Below are 26,764 nucleotides of genomic sequence, written 5' to 3' on the forward strand. Positions count from 1 at the left end.
AGAAAGGAGCCAGAGGCGTGGGGAGTTTGCCTCTATTGCTTTATTTGGTGTTTTATACAAGTGACTAAAATAAATAGAGTAACAAAGGCAGCTACATGGCCCAAATCTCCCAGCTTCTTCAGGCTGCTGTCTAGGGTGCCTAACCCCAGGGTACCACTGACCACCCCCAAACCTGCACAGGGCAAGGCTATGGGTAACTGGAGGAGGAGGTCACATTCTGGGGTTAGAAGGGGCCCAACGGAAGGGATTTTTCATATAAAAGAGAAAATGCCTATTTAAAAAGTCCCAAAAATGTAAGAAACTCTATTTTAACCCCCAAAAAGACTTATAAAAAAAACAAAGCTAAAAATAATCAAAGGTCCCTTGTCTACCCGAGGGAAGGGGGAGGAACCAGGCACTGCTGGTGAGAGTCACAGTGGCCACAATCTCCTGTATGGCAGCAGCTGCTAGGCTGAGCCCAGGCACTGTAAGAGCAAGCACATGATGGCCAGGACAGCCAGTCACACACCAGGAGCGCCAGGCCAAGCCTGGCCCCACAGTGGGCTACATGACATCCACAAAGAACTCGCTGGGATTGCCCATGGCCATGTGGAAGCTTTGGCGGCTGGCTGTCAGTTCTGGCGGCACAGAGCCCAGGTCTCTGACTGGAGGGGCCCCCGGAGGCTGCACTGCTGGAGGGACTGGAGGTGGGGGTGGGGGCATCATGACCACCATCATGGGGTTGTAGGGGAGGGCCATGCCAGGGGGTGGTCCATAGGGATGGAGCCCCGAGTGGGCTCGGAGATTAGGGGCACCCCCAGCTGAGCCTCTGGATGGAGGAGGGCCCCCATCGCCAGTCCCACTTGGTTCCCCACCCCGCCGAAGGCTGCCCCCTCGGCTGGAGGGCTCGGACTCACTGCCACTGCCGGACTTGGACTCGGGGGCCCGCTCCTCGGGCCTCCCTGTGCGCCCTGCCCCCCCCATCACTCCGGGTCGACCCACTGCTCCGGCTGCCTGTGGACGGACAGGAGGGGCAACTGAGTCCTCACCCAGGCTCCTCCCTGGCTCCCCTCTGATCCACCCTCAGACCCTGGCTGTACAGGTATGTGGGGATGACTTACCCTCACTGTGCTGGCTGCTGGCACTGCCCCCACCAAAGGTATAAGATGAAAGTTCATGGTACGGTGGGGGCTGCGGGCTGTAGGGGTGTGGGGCCGGGTATTGGTAAGAGAAAGTGGGCAGCAAGGGCCAGGGGGTGGCCCCAGGCAGAGGAGCCAGAGTATCCTGGTCCGAAGCCCCACTGGAGCCATCGTTGTCATTGAGAGACAGGTTGACTAGGTCTGGAAAACAAGGGAAGTGAGGAAGAAATCACTGCTTCAAGAGGCTAAGGCCCCAAGACACGGAATGGAGAGGAACTGGAAAGTTCTCCCAGACCCACCCACGATGGGGCTCAAAACAGGGGTTCACAAGGGTCTCTGACAGGAAACTCCCATCTACTTCTGCCATGAGGGCAGGGGCACAGCCAGGGCCACCACTAGCCCATGTCTTTGTGGGACTCAGGAGGATGTGCACCTTCCCCCGGTGGACACAGTCCTGCACCTGGCGCGTGGCTTGTCCAGCAGCGCATGGATGGATGCCAGCCACGATCCTCGGCCAATGCAGGACCTAGTGCGGGACACACGCTGCTCGACCATCCATCGTGGCCCTGGCTGCGGTTTCTGGGCTAGGTCTAGGGTTGGAGAGGCAGAACAAGGCAGGCAAAGCCATACTGCTAGAGTTGGGGCAGAGGGACTCACAGCTCTCACAGCCACCACTGAGGTCTCCGAAGACGTAATAGCACTGCTCAGAGAAGGTGATCTTGTTGACGGTGTGTCGGATCAGGCCCGCTTTGAGCAGCCCGCTGGCATACTTGCGGGCCTCCCGCCGCTCAGGAAAGCCCTCCACGTGATGGTAGAGCCAGTCAACCACATCCGAGCCTGGGAGCATCCACAGTGGAAAAAGGCCTCAGGTTCTCCTTCCGACTCCTGCTCTCGCCTCTGCCTGTGCCACTCCCAGCTTTGGCTGCCTCCTCCTCCCTTTCTCCAGCCACCTGCCCAGGACCCAGCCGTACCCAGAAAGGCATTAGGGATGGTGATCTTGAGCCACATGCGGTCCCGGACTTCCAGTCCAGACTCTGGAGCTGCCATGGCCTTGGTCACCGATGCCATGTCCGTATGGATGGAGAGACCCCGGCCCTCACAGCCTGGCAGAGGAGACCACAGGGAATGAGAGTCAGGGATCACTCCCACAAAGGCAATGGGTCAGACCACTGCAGGACAGCCTTCTGCTGGGAGGGTGGGATGCGGTGGGCTGGTGGCTCACCATCAGGCAAAGAGGATCCAGATGTAATGGTGCTCATGGAGGAGGAGCCCGGATAGGCTGGGAAGGTGCCAGTCAGAGCCGCAGAGTGGGACACCCAGGCAGCAGGGTCAATTGGCTGGATGGGCTCATCTGGGACAAAGATGGCACCAAAATGACCCATTCTCAGTCCCCAAAAGCCAGCCCAGTCCCTCCCTGACTCAGCCTCCTGTTCCACCTCTGCCTGGACCCTCCTCCCACCCATTCCCCATGACCAGACGTCCAGCCCCAGCCTCCTGGCCAGCCCCCACCCCCAACTTCAGGCCCCCTCCCTGAGTGTCACTCACTTCGCGGGAGAGTGAAATAGGCCTGAGGAGAGGGATCCCAGCACTTGGCCACAGTCAGCACAATGGGGCTACGGGGAAGAGAAGTCCAGTCAAGGGCGCAGGGGAAGAGGAGGCCTCAGGAGAGTGGGGGCCTGAAGCAACGATGGATTAAGAGACACAAAGAGAGGGAGAAGCAAGCACATCGCGGCTGGGCTAGAGAAGGTGAGGGTGGAAGGCACCACAATGCGGATGACTCATCAACATGGAAAACTCTTAAAAACATACTGCCAAATGAGACGAGAGAGTACACGCTGTACAATTCCATTCACAGAAAGACCAAAAACAGGTAAAATGAAACCGTGCTGCTCAAGGATACATGCAAGAGTGGTAACTATCGAGTGAGGCAAAGCTCTCCTCTGTTATGGTGATAGCCAAAGAAGTCAGGAGAGTGACCACCCCTGGGGGAGGGAGGCATTTGGGAGCAGGAAGGGACATCTGGGGAGGAAGTTCTAGAATATCAGCAATCTCCTATTTGATGGTCTAGGTGGCAGTGACATGGATATTCACTCTATTATTATTTGATACGTCACACATTTGTTTCCCGTACTTTGAACATTATGTCTCAGCACTTTTTTTTTTTTTTTTTAGACGGAGTCTCGCTCTGTCGCCCAGGTTGGAGTGCAGCGGCGTGATCTCGGTTCACTGCAACCTCCGCCCCCCGGGTTCAAGTGATTCTCCTGTCTCAGCCTCCTCACTAGCTGGGACTACAGGCGTGCGCCACCACACCCACTTAATTTTTGTATTTTTAGTAGAGACAGGGTTTCACCATGTTGGTCAGGCTGGTCTCGAACTCCTGACCTCTGGTGATCCACCCATCTCGGACTCCCAAAGTTCTGGGATTACAGGCATGAGCCACCACGCCTTACTACTTATTAAAATTGCAAAACAAAACATAAAAGAGAAAAAAAAGGGGACTGAGGACCTGCAACCTGCTCGGCAACTTACCCAGGCTTGTGCACAATGTCCCTCAGCACCCGCACGGCGTCATCATTGCTCATGTTCTCAAAGTTCATGTCATTCACCTGGAAGCAGAGGAAGTGGGTCAGAGGCATGGTGGGAGAGGCTGAGGGCTCCCGTGCAGGGCAGCTCGGTGGCCGCACCCCAGCACACCTGCAAAAGCATGTCCCCTGGCTCAATGCGCCCGTCGGCCGCCACAGCCCCACCCTTCATGATGGAGCCAATGTAGATGCCTCCGTCTCCCCGCTCATTGCTTTGGCCCACAATGGAGATACCCAGGAAGTTGTACTTCTCTGTGGAGAGAGGCCATGTGAGGAGAGGAGGCCCCCGCGGCAGGACCCCCAGAACCCTAGAGAGAGAGGCCATGTGAGGAGAGGAGCCCCAGCCGCAGGACCCTTGGAACCCTAGGGACCAGGCCCTCCCCACGCCCTAGCCACAGGCTCTCCCCATACCCATGTTTAGCGTGACTGTGATGATATTGAGAGACATGGTGGAATCTGTGACGCTGCTGAAGGACGATGTCTGTGGTGGGAAAAGGAGGAGCTAGAGTGCCCTTCAATAACCCACGGTCAACCCTGGGGTGCTGCCAGTGTCCAGGTACCACCCAAACCAAAGCTTATGCCCCACCTTCTCCCAGCACCAGCCTTCCCGTGGGAACCCCTCACCCTCTCCAGGCGGGGTGGCCGCTGCTTCCTCCGCCGTCGGTGGCGCTTAAGGAGGCGGGAGGCACTGCTCTGCTCCGTGGAGCTGCTGAACCTGCCAGGAGGTTGGAAGCAGAGCAAACGTAGGCCAAAGTGGTCATGGGGCCAAAAGAAAGAACCAGAGGATTGACTGGAGGGGAAGAAAGGGGGCTGGGCACGCTGGAGAGAGCTGTATGGAGCCACACCTGCTCATGGTGTCCTCCTCGTCAGAGTCCCCCAGGCTGGTACTCTCCAGCTCACTGGTCATGAGGGTAGAGGAGCTCTCATATCCCGCCAGGTGACGCTCCAGCCTTGAGGGGCCACCAGTCCTGTGGCCCCCAGCTGCATATGGACAGGAAGCTCAGGAACCAAACCTCCCCCTGCTCACCCCACCAAGGCTGGGGTCTGGCCCAGCCCTTCCCGGCCCCCAGGCCTGCCCCTCACCGCCATGCTCACTGCTGTCTCTCCTGCGAGGCCGCTCCCGCCTCAGTGACACTACTGACTCGGTTTCTGTCTCAGGCTCCAGATTCTCATGGCTGCTGGACACATTAGGGCTGGACAGGCAGAGATGGTTTCCAATCCACATCAGGAGAACAGGGTTCCGGATCCCAGGCGTACCCTACCAAAAGGCCTGGGTTCCCTCCTCACCTCCCTCCCTCGAAGTCAAGAATCAGAAGGACTCACTGAAAGGATGGAGGCCTTGAGTCCCCAATGCCGCTGGTCCTCTCGGGTGGCAAAGGGGGTAAAGGTGGGGCTGGAGGCGCCAGTTCTGCCCGAGGCTCGTGGGCTGGAGGAGCCATCTCGGGTTGGGGACTATCTGAGGACACCAGCTAGAAGGGTGCAAACAATAAACAGTGGCTCACCTGGGAGTCGGGGTGTGACAGGTTGCAGTAAGTGAAAGAACGAGAAAGGGTCTCAGAGAGCTGGAGAAGAGCAAAATAACCTAGCAAGTATTAGAGACTCCAGAAGGAGAAGGCTGAGGGCCTCTCGCTGGCTCTCCAAACAGATAGGAGGTAAAGAGCCAGGGCTGCTCATACCTGGCCTGGGAGAGGGCTACAGAAACAGACTGAGGCCTGCAGAAGCTTGGCAATGCAGAGGGGACCCAGCCCTCGGCGTGTGCACCTCTTACCCAGGATACCACCCTTCCGTTGAAGCAGGGGAGGCGGGCGTTGTCATCTGAAATTTCTTCCTTCACCACTCTGCCAAGAGACAAGGTGGAGGTCAGTGAGCTGGACCAACCACCCCCACCCCCACCCCCATCAAAGTTCCTCCCAATCTTCACCTGGCTCCAGGATGCTGACTTTCTCCCGCCCTGTTCAGGTCTTCTCTTACATTGAAAGAACTCACTCTGACTCCTAAGAAATCTCCAAACTCAATCCCCTTTCCTTATTTCTCCTCTCCCTAACGCACCCTCAGGGGCGTAGTGCTGCTCCAAAGACTTGATTGAGTCTGATTCAAACCTCTCAGTACAATTTCAAAGGCAATCCCCTATGCTGATGCAGCTGCCTAAGATACCTATCTAATGAGACTGGCTGGTAGCCTCCTCTCAACCCCATCCCTGTTCCTTACAAACCTGCCAAAAAGGCCGGGCACGGTGGCTCATGCCTGTAATCCCAGCACTTTGGGAGGCTGAGGTGGGCGGATCACCTGAGGTCAGGAGTTCAAGACCAGCCTGGCCAACATGGTGAAACCTCGTCTCTACTAAAATACAAAAATTAGCCAGACATGATGGTGGGTGCCTATAATCCCAGCTACTCAGGAGACAGAGACGGGAGAGTCGCTTGAACCCAGGAGACAGCGGTTGCAGTGAACCAAGACTGTGCCACTGCACTCTAGCCTGGGCGGCTGAGCAAGAATCTGTCTCAAAAAAAAAAAAAAACCTTCCAAAAAAAAGGCTTCGGTCCTCAACCAAGTGTCTACTTTTATACTTTCCTTTAGTTTTCACTAATTCATTTCCAGAAGACTGTCCTTTCTTGAGTAAAAACACCCATTAGAGGCCAGGCATAGTGGCTCACACCTGTAATCCCAGCACTTTGAGAGGCCAAAGTGGGTGGATTACCTGAGGCCAGGAGCTGGCCAACATGATGAAACCCTGTCTCTCCTAAAAATACAAAAATTAGCCGGGCACGGTGGTGCACACTATAATCCCAACTACTCCGGAAGCTGAAGTAGGAGAATCGCTTGAACCGAGGAGGCGGAGGTTGCAGTGAGCCGAGATTGCGCCACTGCACTCCAGCCTGGGCGAGAGAGTGAGACTCCACCTCAAACAAACAAAAAACAACAAAAAACAAAACCACCCATTAGATCAAACAAACAATGGAAGCTCCTCATTAGACTGAAAGCTCCCAAGGAGAGAGCAAGCTGGCGCTCCCATTCCCCTGTGCCTCATCTGGCACAAAATTCAGCACGAAGCAATCTGCTCAGCCTGACAGATCCCAAAGCCCAGCCTTGGGGTCATCTCTCCAATGGGTTCCCTGTGGTGGACTGGACTTGCCCCTTCTTCTTGACCACGACATCAAACCATGAACACTTACTCTGATCAATACCATGTCCTGGCCACACACCACACACTGACACTTAGGCATTAACAAATACTGTCAACTAAATGAATAAACGGATAAAGCATCAGACTCTCTGCCCTGGTTGTTTCTTTCTCTCTTTCCACACACACCCTTGCGGCCAAATTAGGACACCTTGTCTAATTAACCCGTTAGCCTAATATGGTCATAAGAGCCAGGATATATATCAACTTAATCCATTTGCTGTCAATGTGACAACACAGCCCAGTCACTACCAATCTGTCTCAGCATCATGTAGGATTCTTCCCAACATAACACAATCTCAGCATAGCTCAGTCCACTCTTAAGACAAATTACTCTGTATCACCATAACCTTTATAGAGTAGTCAGCCTCAATACTAATTACAATTACCATTCACCAAGAATTTACCATGTACCACACACCTCAACTAACCATTTCATTCTGTGATTTTCTCCATGTCACAGACGAGATCAAGACACAAAATTTAAATTAATTGTCCAAGATTGCACTGTTGACAACTAGAAGAACCTTGACTTAAAGCCAAGATAACTCCCAAGATAGTATCACCCTTCCCATATCAAACAATCTTTCTAGCTAGAGTCCAGTTTGTTCAGTTCTTCTAAAACCCATGCTATCTCAACTTAATCCAGCCTGCCTTCAAAAAAGGAGAGGTTGGACTGGGCGCAGTGGCTCACGCCTGTAATCCCAGCACTTTGGGAGGCCGAGGCGGTCCGATCATGAGGTCAGTAGATCGAGACCATCCTGGCTAACACAGTGAAACTCCGTCTCTACTAAAAAATACAAAAAATTAGCCGGGTGTGGTGGTGGGCGCCTGTAGTCCCAGCTACTGGGGAGGCTGAGGCAGGAGAATGGCGTGAACCCGGGAGGCGGAGCTTGCAGTGAGCCCAGAATCAGTCACTGCACTCCAGCCTGGGCAACAGAGCGAGACTCGGTCTTTAAAAAAAAAAAAAAAAAAAGCAGAGGTTGAGGACCCAGAGAGGGCTCAGCCCCAAAGACCATAAACACAAAAGGGCTTTCTCTGCATTATTTACATGCCAATCTAGTCCAAGATAGCCCTGAATGTCCAAATTACCCTAGGGATAGCCCAATCTATTCTAGCACAGCCTACAATGTCCCCACACGCAGCTGTCTGCACCAACATAGACTAGAATACCCCAATACAGCTACCTGTACTAGCATGGGCACCAACAGCCTTGTCTGCCCCCATACTCAGTGCTCCAATAAAACCATGTCTTGCCCCAAGAGAAACCAGGATTAACCAATACAGCCCAGTAGAGTCCATAATGGCCCAAGTTTGTTTTGTTTTGTTTTTTGGTTTTTGTTTTTGGAGATGGAGTCTCGCACTGTCGTCCAGGCTGGAGTGCAGTGGCGCGATCTCGGCTCACTGCCTCCTCCGCCTCCCAGGTTCAAGCGATTCTCCCTGCTTCAGCCTCCCAAGCAGCTGGGACTACAGGCGCCCGCCACCACGCCCGGCTAATTTTTTGTATTTTTAGTTAGTACAGATGGGGTTTCACCCTGTTAGCCAGGATAGTCTCGATCTCCTGATTTCGTGATCCGCCCGCCTCGGCCTCCCAAAGTGCTGAGATTACAGGCGTTACAGGACTCCTGAGAACGTACTAAACGACCAGACGATAGATGAATTTACTCAGTACAGTCTAGAACACTCCAAAATAAACCAGTATGCCCCCACCTATTCCAGTAGAGCCTAATCGTCTCTAATCTGGTTTAGGATATTCTAGTCTGTCCGTGTGCCTCAATCTATCCAAGCATAACCTTGTCCATCCTGGGAGAGTCAACCTACCTCAGCATGGTACAATCTGCTCCACCACAGGCCAGAAAATCCTAGTGTGGCCCGAAGTAGATGTGTGCCCCTCCACGTCGCCCAATCCACTCTAGCAAAGCCCCCGTCGGTCCTATCTAGGCCTTGCGCTCACCCGAAATCCTGATCCATAGACTTGAAAAAGTACTTGGCGCCCGCGGGCCGCTGCAGGACGCTCTTGAAATCGCCGAGGGTGATGCGCTCGGCGGGGACAGGGATCTTCACCAGGTATGGAGTCTCTTCCTCATCCAGGTGGTAAATCACCTTCGTCTCCCCAACCCCACCGCCCCCAGCGCTGCTGCCCGCCATGGTCTCGCCCGCGCACTCCCGGGCTCCACCGCCCACCCAAGGGGCTAATGGCCCCTGCCGCGCCTGCGCACACCCGCAAACCGACGCGCGAGCCCGGACAGGACGGACCCAGTACTGGAGAGAAGCAAAGGGAAAAAGCAGGGGTCGGCAAGGGTGGCGGCGGGGGGCGGGCCGCGAGGTGCGACTCAAAGCCGCGGTCTCAGCGGCCGCCGCGCGCCACCGCCACCGACAACGCGAGCGTCCTCCAGGTCCCCGCCCACCTCTCCTCATGTCACGTGACCTAAGCCCGCCCACCCCGCGCTCTTCAGCCGCCCCCGTCACGTGACCCCTCCCAGCCACGTGACCGCGTGACTCCTCCTAGTGCCCCCGCCACGTGATCGCTGCCTTCAGCAACGGCCTCCCAGCCCCCAAAGGTGTACCCCAGCCGAGGTCCTCCGAGCACCCAGGATAAGCTGGCCTGTGCCCTCAGGAAGCGGACAGTCGGCTCCCACCCAGCTTTACCCCACACCGGAGGGAGCGCGAAGCAACTCTGACCCTCAGGAGTGTGCGTGCAGGGAGTGAAGGTGGGGATTGTGGGGGTTCCTAGACTCGAGTGGGGAGGGCCAAATACAATGAAAGCTCTGAGGTGGCTTACTCAAGTATTTTGGGGTGGGAGAGGCCCAGTGCTGTGCCATCTTCAGACTGGACTGTGAGAGGTGGCTTTCAGCACCACGTCCAGCTAGTCTTCAGCCACCAAAGCCTCCCTCCCAAGCAGGACAGTGAGGGCTATAAACACAAAAGAGCCCACTCTGCTTTATTTACAACACGCAGGCTGTCTGTACAAACAGCGGCCAATATTATTAAAAACAAAAGAGGTGAGTGAGAATCGTCACCTTTCTGCTTTCCTCCCTTGCTTGGCCAGGCTCTAGTACTCCACCTTTGAGCTGCCATGCCCAGTAGGGGAAGTCCAAAATTAAAAATACAACCGGTGTAGAAGAAAATAAATGGGGAGTGAAATAGAAGAAAAGATGAGGGAGGGGAGTGCTAATATTTACACTAGAGTTTTATAGACAACTGTCCCATTCCATCCCAATTCCAATCCTGACCCAGAAAGTGATGGTGGCAGGTCCAAGAGACAGAGATTATGTGTCTAGAGACACAGACAGCCTCCCACCCGCAACCGTAATGGGTTCAATTTCAAGTTCAGAGTGGCGAGGACGGATAGGGTAGGAAAGTGAGACACTCATTTTCAAACAAGTCTCCCTTGGGAATTCCTGCCTTGAAGTGCGGACAGTATCCAAGCTCCAGGGGGTAGGCTGAGGACCCTGAGGCTCAGTTCCCAAATCATGTTATCATTTGGAAGTTCCAGGCTAAAGTTGGTGCCGTCAGGGCTCTCCAGATTTGGGAGGCCCCCCTAACCGCCGGGCCTCTGGCCTCAGTTCCTTGCATTTCTGGCAATAAAAGAAGTCAGGGACGTTGGTCTTCTTAATCTTAGCACAGGAGAGGTGGATCCACGTCCCACACAGGCTGCACTCAATCATGGGCCGCCCTGCAAAGGGCTTTCGACAGTAACACGTGATCAGATCCCATGAGTCATCACCTGGGGAAAAAAGGTTTGTTTGGTATTCTGCCTGAGCAGTTGTTGGATCCACAACACCCTCAAACCCCTCGCCCCAGCCCAAACCTCTCACCTGATTCTACCATGATGTCCTCATCCATGACCCGCATCTCGCCTTCACTGGAGCTGGCATCTCCATCTTGGCTTGTTTCAGTGCTGCCCACCTCCTTGCTTTCACTGTCAGTAGGAGGGACTCCTTCAGGGTGCACTGTGGCAGGGGGCCTAGGAGCCTCGGGGGGTGTTGGGAGCACAGGGGCTGGGGCTTCACCCCCTACCACTGTTGCCATCTCTTCCTCTTCTTCCTCTTCCTCTTCTTCCTCCTCCTCTTCAGAGTCTGTATCACTGGGGGGTGCCTGGGGAGGCCCAGGAGGTGGGAGTCTATCCCCCCGTTCTGCCTTTTTTAACTTCCGCTTCTTGCTCTTCTTGATTCGAGATCTCTTTTCCCCATCCCCAGGAGTTGGCCGAGGCCTCCGAAGCACCCCAAAGCCAGCCCCAGCTCCTGGCCCCAACTTTCGGTTCTTTCGGTCCTTCTTTCGAGGAGGATGGGAGAGGTCCCCCTGGGAAAGGGGCACGGGGGTAAGAGCAGCAGGAGGCCGGGAGGTATGTGTCAGGGATGTGGGAGACAAAGGAGATGCCACCTTGGGCCCATCGAGATCAAAGAGAGAGTCCTTGAGCTTCATCTTCTCAAGCAAGGTAGCACTGTCGGGGGCCTGCAGACGAGAGAAAGTGGACCTTGGGGGTCCTGGCTGGGTGGGACCTGCTTGGGCTGCCCTTCTCTTGGATGACTTTGCTTTCTTAACAAAAGTCTGGATGGTTCGAAGATCTGAGGGGGCCGAGTCCCAGCCATCACTGTCGGCCGCACTCTCTCCTCGCAATGGAGAGCTGGAGCCAGAGGCAGGCCAGTCACTTTCCTTAAAAGCGGAAAGAGACCAGGGTCAGCAGAACCCCAGTGTCATCTCAGCCCCTCCACAAACCCAGCTTGAAAAGGAGTGACTAAATTTACCCCAAAATGTCCTCTACCTCAACCACTAAATCCCACTGTACTCCCAAAACTTCTCCCCACCCCAATTCCCATCAGCATGTCCTCGTGACCACTCCGTGTTACCTCCACCTTCGAGTCTTGATACCTCACCGCTGCCCCGCCCAGGGCCTGTGGAACATGGTGTCCCCCAGACCAGAGCCGTATGTCCTTAGCTCTTTTCTGTGTAGCCTCATTTGTTACCATTTTCATCTCCCTAAAATTTATCCATAAACACCTTCTATTCACAGCACCTCAAGACTGCCAAAATCTCGACCAGCAACTCCAGATCCCCCTTGCTTTTCACTGCTGTTCAAGCTAGCTAGCCCTGCCATCCACTCCCTGCATACCAGCTTTCCTACCACAGTCCTAAGAATCTCCAACTTCCCTCTAGTCTTACATATTTCTAGGGGCTTCCTCCTATAAAGCAATACAGTTCTATTTGAACAACAGCCACTCTCTAGTCCCATGACACCAGCCTCAAGTCAGTAATTCTCTTGCCCCTACCTCTTTGCTAGGAGGGATGTAACCAGCATATGCCAAAACAAAACTGCAGAATTTGTTGAAATCCTCAATTGTTCTCCGCCGTTTCTCTGGTGGCTGAAAGGAAGGAGACATGGATCACATGGAAAGCCACACAGTTTAAGAAGGGCATTCCCAGAGAGACAGTCCCTAAGTGAGGCGTCTAGAAAAGGGGGGCGGGGGCGTTGTCAGGCAGGGCTACTAGGCTGCAAAGATCAGGGAAATCTCACCTGAGTCTCTGGCTTTAGGGTCGGAGGTGGATCTGGAAAAGCAATAAAAGCTGAGTCAAGACACTACGAAACAGTCTGTGTAAAATTCCTCCTCTAAACCCTGTTGTTCCTAAGTGAACCCCCGGCTCTCCCAGGTCCCTCTGCCAGGCCAGCAGGCCCCCAGCTGTGTTGGATCCGCCCCTGCTCCCCCTTCCGCCCCGCCAGGGGCGGAGCCTGGGCGCGGCGCCCTCTGAGGCCTCGCTATAGCGCTCCCCTTCCCCCAACCGGAGGCCTGGCGCCCCGCCCCCCCCAACTCACGGTCTCTCTCGACTCCAGTCTACTCGGATCCCTCAGCGCCCCACCCCACCTTACCGCTCCCGGGTCCGCGTCCGGGCCGCCGCCCGCCGCCCCCGTCCTTCACATGCGTCCAGAGCCCCGAGGTCCTACCCGACCGCGCTCCACCGCCTCAGGCCCTCCGAGACCGCACACGCCGCCCGCCGGCCCCCAGGGTCCAGGATGACCACGCCGAACCGCTCCCCGCCCTCCGGCCCCTTCTACTCGAGCACGCGGCCCGGCGCGCCCCTCACCCCCACCCCAAACACACACAGGCACACGCATCCAACGCTACTTCACGGCCGGGACAGACCCGGGAGCTCTAACCCGGACGCGGCCCCACCTGCCCCCCCGCCATACCGCGCTCCCCACAATTTCGCCGTCCCTCCGCCCCCATCCGGGGCTTTGGCCCCTCCTCGTTTCGAGCTCCCCGGGCTCCCCGCCGGGCCCCCCGGCCCTGTTCCGAGCCCTCTCCGGCCGCCGCCGCCCCCCCTCCGCCCCCGTACTCACCACCCAGTCACTAGGCTATGGACCCCTCAACTCCAGCCCCTTCCCCCCAACCAGCCAGTCTCTCTCCACAGCAGCCACCGCTGCTGCCACCGATGCCCCCCTCACCCTCAGCAACTCCCAGGCTCTAACCCTCGCGGACCAACCCTAACCCCCCCGCAAGTCGCCGGTCTTAACCCCCCCACCCCGCCCCCCCACCCCCTACAACTACCCAGCTCGCCTCGCTTCCTGGCTCGCTCTCTCCACAACTACCCCCCGGTACAGGTCCGTCTGCCGTAGACAATACCCAGACCCCCTCTTCTCCCCACAACTACCTGCCCACCCCTCCGACAATCACCGGGCATTCTCCGGCGGCAACTATTCGGAGCTCCCGTACCACCGCCACAAACTACCCCACCTCGGCGAACTACCGGGCCCCTCACTCAGCCTCTTCTACGTCCTCCCTCCTGAGCAACTCCCGGCCACTGGATTTCCCCAACCTTCCAGTTCCAGGGCCCCAATCTGCTGGTGGCCCTTTCGGGCCCTAACCCCCGAGGCTCCGGATTTCAAGCTCCTATCCCCCGCACCCCCACACCGTCTGATCTCCAGCTACCCCAGCCCAGTCTCCCACTCCTCTTTCTCCAAGGTCTCTCAACTCGTCGCTCTCCCACCTCCAGGGCCAGCCTCCCGACCCCCTCCCCGAACTCCCCCGCTGGGCTTCGGGGCTCGACCTCCAAGTTTGCCAATTGATTCCTCGTCCGCCCCCCCGCCGGCTCAGCGCTCCGCGCCGGTCGAAAGCTCACCTTCGGGACTGGGTTCCGCCATGGCTTCCAGCATCGCCCCCTCCCCTCCTCCCGGTCCGGCGCCCCCCTCCCCGGAGCCGGGGATCCCGGTGCCGCCTCTAGTGCTCGATGCTCCCACTGCTTCGCTCCACAGAAGTGTCCGCCTCAGCCCGGTTGAGACTCGAGTCCGCTAGCCGCTGCCGCCACCTCCCTCTACCACTGCCTCCCGCACTCCCGGACCGGGGCCCCCTCCCCCCGCGCCGCCGGCCGCCTGCTCCCTCCTCCTCCTCCTCCTCCTCTCTCCTCCCTCCCTCCTCTTTTCTCCCTCCTCCCTCCGCCGGCGCCGAGGCGCGGTGCACCAAGGGTTTTGTAGTCCGTCCGGGGACAGCGGAAAAGGGACCGCATGAGCCTCCGGAACTTTGATTCCCAGAAAGCCACAGGCTGGCGCAGGCGCACTAAGCTGCTCCCCTCCCCCGGGGAGTGGCGGGGAGACCGGGAGCCAGAGGGGAGAGCGGAAGTGCGCGCGCAGGCCCCTGGGAGATGTAGGCTGGGCGGGACCAAGAAAGAAGAGGAAGAAGGGATTAGAACTCTCGGCCACCATACTGCCTCGTTCTGCAGCTTCTTTCTCCCCCGAGGGACCGCCCCACTTCCGGCCTGCCGGAGAAATGATTGCTGGGAGATGAAGTATTCCTGGCGATAATGGCTCCCCCTCCCAGTCTTCTCCCTCCCTGATTCCACTCTGCCGAATCCCACACACCGGCAAAAGTCTAGCCAAGTGACATGCAACTGAGAACAGCCGTTTTACTAGCTTACACACATGAAAATATCTTCCTTAATTAGAATGTTCTAGCAAATGTGGATGTTCACCTAAAGCAGGTACTTTGGAACTTTCTCCACAGGAACCCACAGTTAAAAAAAAAACAAAACGTTTTACCTGAGCATTTTTAACATTCAGTTTCACATACATGTCATAAAACTAAAGTTTCATGAAATGATCCTCAGTATTCCATTCCATCATAAAAAAGCACCCTCTTTTTGCAGACAGGGAAAAGCCCAACATGGACAGAATAAACCAAAATATACTTCTATTCCTCCAGCTTGTACCCAATACTCCTTTCCCCACCACTGAAACCCACTGACACCTGGGAAAGACTAAAAATCAGCGGGACGAGGGGAGCAACACAAGGCAAAATTCAGTTCAGCTTGGTGGTTTCCTCTTTATTGATGTGCCTCCTACCTTTCCCCCCACAATTTCAGTCCCTTCCAACTACCCCCAAAAAAGAAGGTAGTGAAAGGAAGGGATTGCTGGGGTTCTGAGCCCCTTGGGCAGTCAGAAAGGGAACAGAAACCAAAACAATCACTGGATGTGACAGAGACTGACAATCAGGAAGTCTAAAGCAGGATGGGAAAGGCGGGCAGAGAAAGGGGAAGAAAGGAGAAAGGAGAGGTACAAGATGCCAACTCTACCATTACCCCTCCTAAGAGAGGCTGGAGAAAGAAGTGCCGGTCCTGAATAAGGGAGGTGGTGTTTGAGCTTGAAGGAGGAGGAGGTCAAGAAAAGGGGGCCACCTCTCTCTTTGTAGAATGAGACCCCCCTCCAGCTCAGGGACAGCAGCTTCACAGACCGTAGACACTTTCGTCACTGTAGGCAATGTAGAGAAAGAAGTCTTCTTCATGGTGTTCCTGGGATGAAGGCAGAAAACTGTTCAGCAACTGGGCTCCAGTTACTTCAACCAACCACGACCCAGACACTTTCTTCTAGAACCAGAAACCAGTGCCCGACTCCTTCACTGACTCCAAGGCCTAGCACACGAGCAATATAATCTCTGCAGTCCTGGGCAAAAAAGGCCTCAAACTGTTTTCTGCTGCTTTGGAATGGGGAGGAAGACTGGGAAGAGTCCCGAACAGTTTCTCTAGTTCACTGTTCTCTTTCCTTCTCTCTACTCCTACTGTTCTGTCCCAACCCCCAAACCACGGCTATTATGAAATGTTAAGGCAAGCGAGGAAGCTAGTCCAAAATACTGATGTAACAACACTTTCTTCCCCTCACGCTCTTCCAAGATTCCTCTCCAAAGCCTCCACCACTTCCCGGTCACCATACCTGGTAGAGCTGACCCATTGTGGCACTGGTGGGTGGAATGACATTGTTGACAAAGAAAAACAAGGCATCCTCAGCTCGGAGATGAATTCGCTTCCGGATCAAGAAGTAGAACTGACCAACTGCAAAAGATACAAGGTGCAAGAAAGTCACAGAGGTCAAAAATGCCCTCAAAAGAACAGCTGCTAGGTGGAGCCTTCTCCCGCAGAGACTGCACTCCCACCCACGGGAAGCAAGCCTGAGCCTTGGGTCAGGTTCCCACCTGTGAGATCAGAAGGCACCAGGTATTTCTTTTTGTCCAGGTCTCCTATCCGAGCTTTGGGAGCCTTTTCTACTATCACCTGATAAAGAGAGGAAAATTAGCAGACAGAAGGAATGCAGCGCCAAAGCTGCACCTGTCAGGAACTCAAGTAACAATATTCCTAGTACCTAAATCTACCCCAGACTCATCTCTTTGTCTTTGTACACGCGGTGCAGCACTGAGTCCCAGAGATCCTGACCTCACTGACTGGAGCTCATTTAAATATCCAGGATCCATCCACCGAATAGGGCGTCACCATAAACAACTATCTTAATCAGACGGAGATGACTTGTCTGGGTCCACTAGTGATTCCATCTCGCAACCTTAGCTAGTTGGGGGTATGGCCATTTGAGGCTCAGGCTGTCAAACTCTCTAAGGCCTCCACTCACACAAATGCTAAGGTTTCTCTCTCCTGTCCACATCCCTCTCAACCCCACGTCCACCACTACCCCACTCTTTTCATCCTCGGTCCCAAGGACAGCAGTTTCAGGCTTGCTCCCAACCCCAACACAGCCAGCAGCCTGATCCCTGCGCTGCCCGTCCCAGATCCAAGGCCAGGCTGTGGCGTCAGCGTAAGCGTCCCGCGCCCTCGGCCCTGGCTTCTGTCCTCACCGGCACCCGGTCCGGGTATTTCTTTCGGATTTTCTCGCCCTCAGAGCGGCGCTTCTCGAACGGATGCTCTTCTTTGTACACGAACTTCATCCTCCCGGGAACCGGGCTGGACCGGGCTGGGCTGAGGGAACCCGGGGGGGCCGGGACGGGGGGCGGCGGCGACGGCGGCGACGCGCGGGCGGATTCAGCGGAGCGATCCACGAATTTGCGCCACTTCCCTATTCACCAACCCCGCCCCCGACTATCGGGGACGGCCCCCCCACTAAGATACGCCACTACCTCAGCGGTGCTAACGCTGCTAGCGTAGCACCACCCACTGACCGGCCCCCTCACGCCATTAGCGTAATCGCTTTGGAATCAATTTGTGGGCTACGCAGGCGACGTAGCAAAGACGGTTGGCTTTTGGTCATGGAAAATAACTCTAAATCTGTTCCCCAACCTTCCCCTCAACGAAGCTGGGGCTGAAGAGGAGTAAGATATGGTAATCATCATACGTGACTTGCTTCTCCAAGTTCCTTTCGGAAACAACGTAGAGGAACAGCAGAGACAATTACAAGGTTAGCTATTCACGAACCGTATTGCTACGCTGAAGGCGGCCGTTGACACCAAAACAAAGTAGTACCCAAGTGGCGGAGATGATCTCCAGAAGTAAGAGGTCAAAAAGAAAACAGATGTTTGGAGAGATGTACAGAACGCTTAAGTGCCAAGAATGAGTAGACCAATAGGGACTGGAGAGGAGGTTGGAGGGGTAGGGACTACGCCAGCGCGGAGGAACACCGCAGGTTTTGAGTGAAATCATGTGATCTCAAAGAGGGCGGAGCGTCACGTGGCGGGTGCGCGAAGTAGGGCCGGCTTGGGAGGGCGCCGGGGAGGCGGGGCCGGCTGGGCGACGGCTGCGAGTGGGGACCGACGCCTCCCCGGACTGCGGAGGTCGGGGCGCCAGCCGCCTGGGGCCAGCGCCTGCTTAGTCTGTCCACGTCAGTACCCCGGACGAAGCCCGACGTTTCTCCAGCTCTACGCCCTTTGGCCGTCCAGGTTTCTCCTTTCTTGCTTTCTGGCCTGCTGCTCCGAAGGTATCCTTCCACTCCCCACCAGCGCGCACATCCTCGGCCCTTCCCGCCAAAGCATCTGGTGGCCACATTCATTATTGTATCCCGATACTCACCACCACCTTTCCCCCTGCCCCTTGAGTCCAACAGCAGTCTCTTCCCCCTCTGCTCGGGGCACAGGGTGCATGTAAACAAAGTTCCCTCCCTTCACTTCCCAAAACCCCAGAGAAGGACCTAGGGCCGTTTTGGTTTCAAAGTTATAATGCATGGTTTAAAAGAGAGGAAAGGAAAAAAAGACACAAAGCTGGTTACAGGTCTGAGGGAGTCTAAGGAGAGAAAAATAGAAGGAGAGGAAAGGGGGGACAAATTTAGGGAAAATCCAGTGGCCCAAAATCCCAGTATCCCACCCACAGCCCAGCCCTTGGAGCAGGAGTGAAGAATTAGATCAGTTTTGTACAAGAGTTTTAAAAAAAAATCCAATCACAACAAAGCTGACTTGGCTTCTCTTTGAGCCTCCTGGATCACCGTATGTCTGTCTCTCTGGCCAGTCCTGCCTCTTCACACACACTGATTCGGTCTCCTAGGCTTCCGCCTGTATCCCAGTCTGGGGTTTCCAAGGAGTGTGAACACGAAGTTAAGAGTGAGGCTGCTTCAGAGCCCCCGGCCCATGTGTCCATCCAGACTCCAAGTGGAGTGTAGGGCTCCCAGGGCAGAGAGGGGTGGGAGGGGCAGACCCTGCCCAGGCAGTCCTCACATTGGACAGGGCATCAGACGGCATCCCAAGGGCTCGTCCTCCCTTTCCCCCCCACCCCAACTCAGGTGGAGGGGGAGCAGCTGTCACCAGAGCCGATGCTGGTGAAGGTTTCGGCTCAGCACGGAACGAACATCAGCGGTGAACCTGGGGTGACAATAACTTGCATTGGTAGAGTACCTTATAGTTGATACCCTCACAACACTCATGTAAGGCGGCATCACTGGAGATGTGAGACCTAAATTATCACCATATTCATGATTACATAGGTTCAATTTGCCCACAGCCTACTCGCTAAAGTGATGAGCTTTTAAGTAAGAAGACCTGGTTCCAAATGTTAAATTGTTAAGGGAAGAGAGTTAAAACAGGACAAACGTTTTTTATTCCCTCTGAGGATCCCCCACCTCCTCCTTTCTTCAGATATCCAAGTGTCCAGAGCCCACTTCCCTTACCTGAGGGCATCCAGCATCGGGAGCAGGTTGAGAAGGGCTGTGTCGCTGGGGTCACTGAACCACGATTTGATGGGGATGGCATTGTCTAGGGTGGGTGAAAATGCAGATGAGGAGAAACAGAATTCAAGAGACTGGGTGTTTTTATCATCTTGGAGGGAAGGAGGAATTATTATTAAAAACATATACTTCCCACTACTGGAAGTCAACAACCTAAGTAAAACCTTCCTGATTTATGCTCCAATATTAAGTTTTAATCACCAGGTCTCATACTTATTGATGCTTCTAGTCAAACTAACTGCCATTGTGCCTCACTAGAAACACACTTGGCCAGGCGCAGTGGCTCACAGCTGTTATCCCAACACTTTGAGAGGCCGAGGTGGGAGGATCACTTGAGCTCAGGAGTTTGAGTCCAGCCTGGGCAACACGACGAGATCCCTTCTCTACTAAAAATCAAAAAATTGGCCAGGGGCGGTGGCTTATGCCTGTAATCTCAGCACTTTGGGAGGCCAAGGCGGGCGAATCACAAGGTCAGGAGTTCAAGACCAGCCTGGCCAACATGGTGAAACTCCGTCGCTACTAAAAATACAAAAAATTAGCTGTGCGTGGTGGCAGGTGCCTGTAGTCCCAGCTACGTGGGAGGCTGAGGCAAGAGAATCGCTTGAACCTGGGAGTCGGAGGTTGCAGTAAGCCGAGATCATGCCACTGCATTCCAGCCCAGGCGACAGTGCAAGACTCCATCTCATAAATAAATAAATAAAGCTGGGCATGGTGGTGCACGCCTATAGTTCCAACTACTGCGGAGACTGAGGCAAAAGGATCACTTGAGCCTGGGAGATTGAGACTGCAGTGAGCTATGATCATGACGCTGCACTGCAGCCTGGCCGACAGAGTGAGACCCTATCTCAAAAATAAAAAAATTTATTTTTTAGTTTTTTTTTTGAGATGGAGTCTCGCTCTGTCACCCAGGCTGGAGTGCAATGGTGCGATCTCGGCTCACTGCAACCTCCACCTCCCGGGTGCAAGCGATTCTCCTGCCTCAGCCTCTCCAGTAGTTGGGATTATAGGCACATGCCACCACGCCTGGCTAGTTTTTTCTATTTTTAGTAGAGATGGGCTTTCACCATGTTTGTCACGCTGGTCTCGAACTTCTGACCTGGTGATCCACCTGCCTTGGCTTCCCAAAGTGCTGGGATTACGCGCATGAGCCACAGTGCCCGGCCAAAGATAAATTTTAAAAAAGAAAAAAATGATATAAGAAATCTGACTTATGAAATGGACATATATGGTATCTCACTTGAAACAGAAAAATAACTTGCATTTGGACTTTTCGCAAACTACGGATGATCTAGGCAATCCCAGCTCTCAAGGACCAAAGCCCAGGTCTCCTGGAAAAATACCTTCTCAGAACCATGTTCTGGTCCTGCCAGCCTTACCACCTTCCCCCGTACCTGGATGGCTCCTGTAAGCCCCTGGGGAGTTATCCAGGATCACAATGCTGGAGAGGTCACTGTGGACCACAGAGAGGTCCTTGATGTAGCTGCCCAACTCCAAAGTGCAGTGCTGGAAGGCAGGGGATTATGTAGTAGGCCTCTCTCCAGGATTCTTTCCTCAAACCCAGATCCCTCCCTGGTGGCCTCCCTCCCAAGTCACACTCTTAGACTGGGATTCTAGCTTACCTGTCTGTAGTATCTCCTCTTAAGAATGCTTCTGCTGTTGTCCAGTTTATCTGCCACAGCAGAGCCATAGATCTCCATGCTTGCTGTAAACACCACCAGCTCGTACCACTGGCTCACCTGAAACAGATTGGGGGAGAGGGCGATGCCATACAAGGTGATGATTCCTTTAGACATAGTTATCTTTCAGAAGGGCAACAGCATAGTCCTTCAGGCCTTCCATCAACATCAAATGTCTCGGAGGACATGAAATTTTGAACCCCCAGCCCAAACCTCCAAACTCAGTGTTAGGCATCCTACACTCTTAAGATTCAGAAATGCAAGCAAAAGAGAAAGATGCTGGCAGAAAAGAATTACATCAGCACAACAGATGAACCCCAAGTACTGAAAGCCACTTCCCCACCATTCCGCATCCTCGCCTCTCAAAAACTGCTCTTACCTATTTCTCCTCACCCCTTCCTCCAAATCCTCCAAATCCCCAGAGCCCTAAAACCATCCCTTCATTACAGAGCTCCCTTTAGCTCTCCAAAACTCACCACTTCCAGGAAGAAATCCACATGGGGCCTCTTATGTACAAAAAACCGGACAGGATGTTTGTCTATTACCACCTATAGAAGAACAGATGGGCTGGGGGAAAGTCATGACCACCACAACCCAGGCCTAGAAAATGCCCCACCCACCTGCTTCCCTCCTCCAGGCTGACACTGGTGCCAGTGGATGGAGACAGATGCTCTGGGACTGGGAAAGGGAGTCCAGGTCTGGGCAGAGGAACAGATGGAACCATTTCATCACTCCCCACCACCACACACCTTGAGGATGAAGTCAGGAGGCGTACCAGGCCGGACTGTGGGCCTCAGGACCCCATCATGGTGGGAGTGAATAAGTGTCTCATCCAGATCCAGCACCAGGATCTTCCTCTTCACCTGGGCTGAACCACAGTGGGGAAGAATAATATTGACCAACCTCTGGCCCAAAGCTGGCCCCTACTTCACCCTAAAGGAGGCTTCCCACCACATACTTACCTAGCCGATTCCGGGACACAGGAGATAAGGGGAGGATATCATATCGAACAGTTTGGTACTGAATTACCTACAAATAGCACAAAAGAGGATTGAAACCCTTTATAAGGAAGTCTTCCCCAGTAACAGTAACAAGGAGCACATACTGAACATTTACCACAGGTACTGTGTATGTAATTTAGGATTATTTCTTTTTTTTTTTTTTGAGATGGAGTCTCGCTCTGTTGCCCAGGCTGGAGTGCAGTGGCGCGATCTCGGCTCACTGCAACCTCCGTCACCCGGGTTCAAGCAATTCTCCTGCCTCAGCCTCCCTAGTAGCTGGGACTACAGGTGCCCGCCACCACGCCTGGCTCATTTTTGTATTTCTAGTAGAGATGAGGTTTCACCATATTGGCCTGGCTGGTCTTGTGATCCTCCTGCCTTGTGATCCTCCTGATCTTGTGATCCTCCTGCCTTGGCCTCCCAAAGTGCTACGATTACAGGAACGAGCCACCACGCCTGGCCTTTTTCATGTAATCCTCAAAACAACCCTAATACTACTGTTATTCTTGTTTTAAGGTTGAAACTGAGGCCACACAGCTAGGAATTATCTTGTTTCTCTCCCTAATTAAAATGAAAACTCCATGAGAATATGATTTTGTCTAGATCATGGCTGTATTCCCAGTTCCCAGACCACTATAGCAAAAGTGGTCAGTTAATATTAGTAGAATCAGCCGGGCATGGTGGCTCATCACTTTGGGAGACCAAGGCGGGCGGATCACAAGGTCAAGAGCTGGAGACCATCCTGGCCAACATGGTGAAACCCCGTCTCTGCTAAAAATACAAAAATTAGCTGGACGTGGTGGTGCGTGCCTGTAGCTCCAGCTACTCAGGAGGCTGAGGCAGGAGAATGGCTTGAACCCAGGAGGCAGAGGTTGTAGTGAGCCGAGATCAAGCCACTGTACTCCATCCAGCCTGTTGACAGAGTGAGACTCCATCTCAAAAAAAAAAAAAAAATAGTAGAATCAATGAAGTGATAGAGCCAGGATTATACCAATGTAGTTCAATCCCAGAACCTGCCCTCTTTTTTCTCTCTTTTTTTTTTTTTTTTGATAAGTCTCGCTCTGTTGCCCAGGCTGGAGTGCAGTGGCATGATCTTGGCTCACTGCAACCTCCACCTCCCAGGTTCAAGCAATTCTGCCTCAGCCTCGTAAGCAGCTGGGACTACAGGTGCGTGTACCACACCCGGCTAATTTTTGTATTTTTAGTAGAGACGGGGTTTCACCATATTGGCCAGGCTGGTCTCGAACTCCTGACCTCATGATCCACCTGCCTCGGCCTCCCAAAGTGTTGGGATTACAGGCGTGAACCCCCAGCCCGGCCGAACCTGCCCTCTTAACTATGATACTATCCTGCTATACTGAACAAAGAAATGACCCCCACAATGCAACCTTCACCCCAAGAATTATTTGTAGCAACTACCATCATCTCATATTGGGAACTGAGAGCCTCAGATTCGCTAGTGCACAGGGAGTAGGAGTCAGGAGGAGATTCCTGGGTCCTTAATGGGAATATAGAATAAGGGAATCCAGAGGTTGTCAGGTCAGCTAAGTTCCTCTGGCTAGAAGCCACCAGGCCTATTTTAACCAGCCACCTGTCCACTTCTGTCTCTTCTAGCCAAGTCACAAGTTCAGAGAACCTCAGCCCTCTGAACAGTCCCCTTATCCTGGTACCCAGGGTGAGGCAAAGAACACTGGAAAGCCCCTGCCAGGCTGACTGGCAGGGTTTGGAGAAGGCCAGAGTGAAGTCAGGGCCGTAAGTGAGAGGTGAATAAGGGACAAGGACGTCACCACCTCATCCTTCCAGCTCTGCTTCTCCAAGCCTTCTCTAGGGGTTCCTATTTCCTGATACGCACATCTCCCTATGCAAAGCCTGGCAATTCCCTCCTCCACACTTTTCTTCAAAGGCACAAAGCCTCTTCAGTGCATACCTAGGCCCCAAGCCACACCAGAACCAGGCTCTCCCTTGTAAACCCAAAGGGCTCTGTCCCCCTAATCAAGATCTGCCATTCTTTTCTCCCTGGGCCATGATGAGGTCCGAAACAGCTCCGGTGTCCAGCCTTGCTATCTCGGGTTGCATATGCTGGGCATGTAGGGAATGCTCCAAGCATCTGCCAGAAAGGGGGTGGGGAAAGAAACCAGATTGGAAGGGAAGGGAGGACAAAAGACTGTGGGGTCAGTGCTGCCCAAAGGAGAGCAATTTTGGAAGTAACTTGTGGATGAGCTGAAGCACCACTCCCCATACCCAGAAAACTGATGTGTTAGAGCGACAACATCAGAGAAGATGGCAGTCAACCCATAAAGAAAACCCCAAGAGGCCGGGCGCAGTGGCTCGATCCCAGCACTTTGGGAGGCCAAGGCGGGCAGATCACTTGAGGTCAGGAGTTTGAGACCAGCCTGGCCAACATGGTGAAAACCCATCTCTACTAAAATTACAAGAATTAGCCAGGTGTGGTGGTGGGTGCCTGTAATTCCAGCTATTCAAGGCTGAAGCAGGAGAATCGCTTGAACCCAGGAGGTGGAGGTTGCAGTGAGCCAAGATCGCGCCACTGCACTCCAGCCTGGGCGACAGAGCAAGACTGTCTCAGAAAAGAAAAGAAAACCCCAGGAGATAGCCCCACATATATCCCAGCATCTCTGACTCTAAATTTTTCTTGGCTCCTAGCTCTTGTCTCTGGGCCACAACCTAGAACCACAACCATCCTGTACTGTTCACGCCCTAAATCAGGAAGTGGAAGCAGACTGGTAAAGGAGAGAATGAATCCAAGACCAGACCCATTCTCCCAAATCAGTTAAGTCAACCACCACTACCACTGAGGGCTTTCTGGAAAATTCCCTGGACCCCAGGTCACCCCAACCTGGGTTTATTCTTTCAAACTGTATTGAGGTATGCTAAGGGATACAGACCAGAGTACAGACCCAGAACCTTTGTCTCTGCTTACTAAATTCTCCCCAGACTCCTTCCGAGGATTCTCCCTGGTGGTGGTGAGACCACAAGAGCACATTCATTTAAAAGTGCTGTTAGCTGAAGGAGCTCTGACCTTGGAGAAAAGCTAAGGGGGAGGGGACCCAGAGATGCTTGGGTCCATCCAGACAGTATCCCTCAGAATGCTAGGCTCTCCTGGAGAAGCAAACATGTCCTCAGATTCAAGCCTTACAACTGACCAGCGCTGTCCTCTGACAGGGACACCCAAACTTTAATGGTGGGCACAGCACCCACCTTGAACTTCCTCCCACAATTAAAGAGGCCCATCATAAAAGCATCTGCTTTAGTTCTCTAGAAATCCAGATACCTACACTCACACTATGAAATACATTTTCAGTCTTTTTGGAAGAGTTCCCCTAATGGGAACCTCAGGGGTTTCTCCTTCACACCCAGAGCCAAGTTCCAGTCCTTGTTTGTAACAAGCCCTCCCACCCACCTCCACCCTTGACACACAAGTCTGTCTGTCCCTTGTTATGGGACCAAACACCGAGGTTCCAAATAGGGTCTTTCACAAGCCCACATCAACAGATCTGGCTGTCATCAAACAGGTGTTCCCCGCCTCTCGGTTTCTTTAGCAACAACTCCAGCTTTCTTAAAAGAGCGCCCCACCCACCACCTTAGCCCCCAAGAGTTACCAAATCCTGACCCATCTAGCCCCATCAAAACCCCCAAGGGCTAGGTTCTATTACAAGGGTCTCCGTCCTCCCCAGCCCAAGCCCCGCTTAGGGTGCCCAATTCTCTAGCGAGAAAAGCCCCAGCCAGGACTCCCTTCCTAGGCCCAGAGGCCCGACACTCCGAAAACCCCTGACCACCACGGACAGACGTCCCCAACACCGCCAGCGCCCACCCTGGCTCACCGTGCGGATCTGCCTCCGCAAAAGGTAAATGAAGAAGCTCCAGAGCTTGGCGGCGAAGGCCACGAACGTGCGCAGCCCCAGCAGACACTGCGTCCGCATCATCCCGATGACCCCGGCACCGCCGGCCCCGGGGCCCCCGCGGCCCAGCTCCGCCAGCCCCCCGGGGGCAGCCCCCCGCCGCCGGGAGGGGGAACGGGGGCCCCGAGTGGCAGGAGAGGCTGCAGAGAGGGGCACGGAGCGGGCGGCTCAGAAAGCCACCCCTGGCGAGGGGAAAGCCCAGCGGAACGGGGAGCTGGGGGACAGGCGTGGGCAGCCCGCGGGGGCCCACATGGGCTGGGAGTGGCACCGACGGCTTCGGGGAGGTTGCGGGCCGAGACAGGTCGGGCTAGGATGGGGTCCTCCGAGACCAGGAGGGAAGGGGAAGGATAATTGGGGGAGGGGGCAGTGGGGGAGGGGGGCTAGGGAAAAGGGAGGAAGGGAAAAGGGAGGGGGAGGGGAAGGGGGAAAGCGGAGAGTGGCCCGCTGCGCAGGCGCGCTAGGGGGCTGCCCGCAGGAACGGGGAGGGCGGGGGCAGTGGCGCGCAAAGGGCCGCGGCAGCGGAGAACGGCCCTGCAGAGCGAAGGAGCAGGGAAGGAGGGGGAGGGGGAGCCGAAGGGCGCGGAGCACTGGGCCGGAGCGGCCTCCCCCTCCCCGAGCTCGGGGGTCCTTTAGCCGCTGGGGAGCGGGGCTGCAGCCTCTGCAGCTGGGTTTCCCACTCTGACAGGCGCCATTTTACCGCCCAAAGGACTCCCTCCTCCTGTCTTTCCCCCTCTCTTCCCCTTTGACACTGCTTCCGGTGGTGACGTGTATTCGCTTCACCGGGACTAAGTTCCCCCTGCGCGGTCTATGGGGGTAGGTATAAGGAAAGTGAGAAGCACTCCGAACGAGGCTGCAGTATTGCGCACGCGCAGAA

The 26,764-nt window shown here is 54.6% G+C and overlaps 4 protein-coding genes across 10 annotated transcripts; all 4 read right to left on the bottom strand.

Moving 5' to 3' along the window:
- Nucleotides 1-22: 22 nt before the first annotated feature.
- On the bottom strand, nt 23-9,676 carry DVL2 (dishevelled segment polarity protein 2). The gene is given in 17 exon segments (XM_009189528.4): nt 23-957; nt 959-993; nt 1,101-1,319; nt 1,579-1,644; nt 1,776-1,955; nt 2,090-2,221; nt 2,341-2,469; nt 2,664-2,731; nt 3,648-3,724; nt 3,813-3,952; nt 4,112-4,181; nt 4,325-4,415; nt 4,546-4,681; nt 4,784-4,893; nt 5,024-5,169; nt 5,469-5,538; nt 8,836-9,676. Coding segments are annotated over 17 exon segments (2,547 nt in total). The 5' UTR covers nt 9,300-9,676; the 3' UTR covers nt 23-543.
- A 119-nt stretch (nt 9,677-9,795) lies between these two features.
- On the bottom strand, nt 9,796-14,471 carry PHF23 (PHD finger protein 23). Of its 4 annotated transcripts, none has more exons than XM_009189527.3 (5): nt 14,336-14,471; nt 12,397-12,428; nt 12,152-12,244; nt 10,700-11,537; nt 9,796-10,608 (listed from the first exon to the last, which is right to left on the bottom strand). In XM_009189527.3, exons 1-5 carry the CDS (start codon nt 14,379-14,381, stop codon nt 10,394-10,396), a joined length of 1,224 nt encoding a protein of 407 aa, XP_009187791.1. In that variant the 5' UTR covers nt 14,382-14,471; the 3' UTR covers nt 9,796-10,393. The 4 variants fall into 4 exon arrangements, with proteins under 4 accessions (XP_009187791.1, XP_003912273.1, XP_003912275.1 ...); XM_003912224.2 differs by lacking the exon at nt 14,336-14,471 and adding an exon at nt 13,998-14,259; XM_003912226.3 differs by lacking the exon at nt 14,336-14,471 and adding an exon at nt 13,998-14,249 and having other exon boundaries at nt 10,700-11,336.
- Nucleotides 14,472-15,168: 697 nt separating this feature from the next.
- Nucleotides 15,169-18,136, bottom strand: GABARAP (GABA type A receptor-associated protein). Its single transcript, XM_031657334.1, has 4 exons — nt 16,988-18,136; nt 16,337-16,415; nt 16,078-16,196; nt 15,169-15,659 (listed from the first exon to the last, which is right to left on the bottom strand). The coding sequence occupies exons 1-4, from the start codon at nt 17,075-17,077 to the stop codon at nt 15,594-15,596; spliced, it is 354 nt and encodes a 117-aa protein (XP_031513194.1). The 5' UTR covers nt 17,078-18,136; the 3' UTR covers nt 15,169-15,593.
- A 143-nt stretch (nt 18,137-18,279) lies between these two features.
- CTDNEP1 (CTD nuclear envelope phosphatase 1) lies at nt 18,280-26,741 on the bottom strand. Of its 4 annotated transcripts, XM_003912227.4 has the most exons (9): nt 25,813-26,741; nt 21,935-22,001; nt 21,722-21,840; nt 21,449-21,520; nt 20,916-21,032; nt 20,688-20,799; nt 19,240-19,324; nt 18,878-18,934; nt 18,280-18,640 (listed from the first exon to the last, which is right to left on the bottom strand). In XM_003912227.4, coding segments are annotated over exons 1-9 (732 nt in total). In that variant the 5' UTR covers nt 25,915-26,741; the 3' UTR covers nt 18,280-18,639. The 4 variants fall into 4 exon arrangements, with proteins under 4 accessions (XP_003912276.1, XP_031513192.1, XP_009187794.1 ...); XM_031657332.1 differs by lacking the exon at nt 20,688-20,799; XM_009189530.3 differs by having other exon boundaries at nt 18,280-18,934.
- Nucleotides 26,742-26,764: the final 23 nt, after the last annotated feature.

The sequence above is a fragment of the Papio anubis genome, chromosome 17 (genome assembly GCF_008728515.1).
Source record: "Papio anubis isolate 15944 chromosome 17, Panubis1.0, whole genome shotgun sequence".
Lineage (NCBI taxonomy): Eukaryota > Metazoa > Chordata > Mammalia > Primates > Cercopithecidae > Papio > Papio anubis.

Coding starts and splice junctions, on each gene's coding strand:
- GABARAP (XM_031657334.1), bottom strand. CDS start 17,077: ATGAAGTTCGTGTACAAAGAAGAGCATCCGTTCGAGAAGCGCCGCTCT. Junction 16,416..16,987: donor AATACCCGGACCGGGTGCCG/GTGAGGACAGAA, acceptor TCTCTTTATCAG/GTGATAGTAGAAAAGGCTCC. Junction 15,660..16,077: donor CAATGGGTCAGCTCTACCAG/GTATGGTGACCG, acceptor CCTTCATCCCAG/GAACACCATGAAGAAGACTT.
- CTDNEP1 (XM_009189530.3), bottom strand. CDS start 25,914: ATGATGCGGACGCAGTGTCTGCTGGGGCTGCGCACGTTCGTGGCCTTC. Junction 22,002..25,812: donor TGCGGAGGCAGATCCGCACG/GTGAGCCAGGGT, acceptor TGCTATTTGTAG/GTAATTCAGTACCAAACTGT. Junction 21,841..21,934: donor TGTGTCCCGGAATCGGCTAG/GTAAGTATGTGG, acceptor ACTGTGGTTCAG/CCCAGGTGAAGAGGAAGATC.
- PHF23 (XM_009189527.3), bottom strand. CDS start 14,381: ATGCGGTCCCTTTTCCGCTGTCCCCGGACGGACTACAAAACCCTTG. Junction 12,429..14,335: donor GACGGACTACAAAACCCTTG/GTGCACCGCGCC, acceptor TTGCTTTTCCAG/ATCCACCTCCGACCCTAAAG. Junction 12,245..12,396: donor CCCTAAAGCCAGAGACTCAG/GTGAGATTTCCC, acceptor CCTTCCTTTCAG/CCACCAGAGAAACGGCGGAG.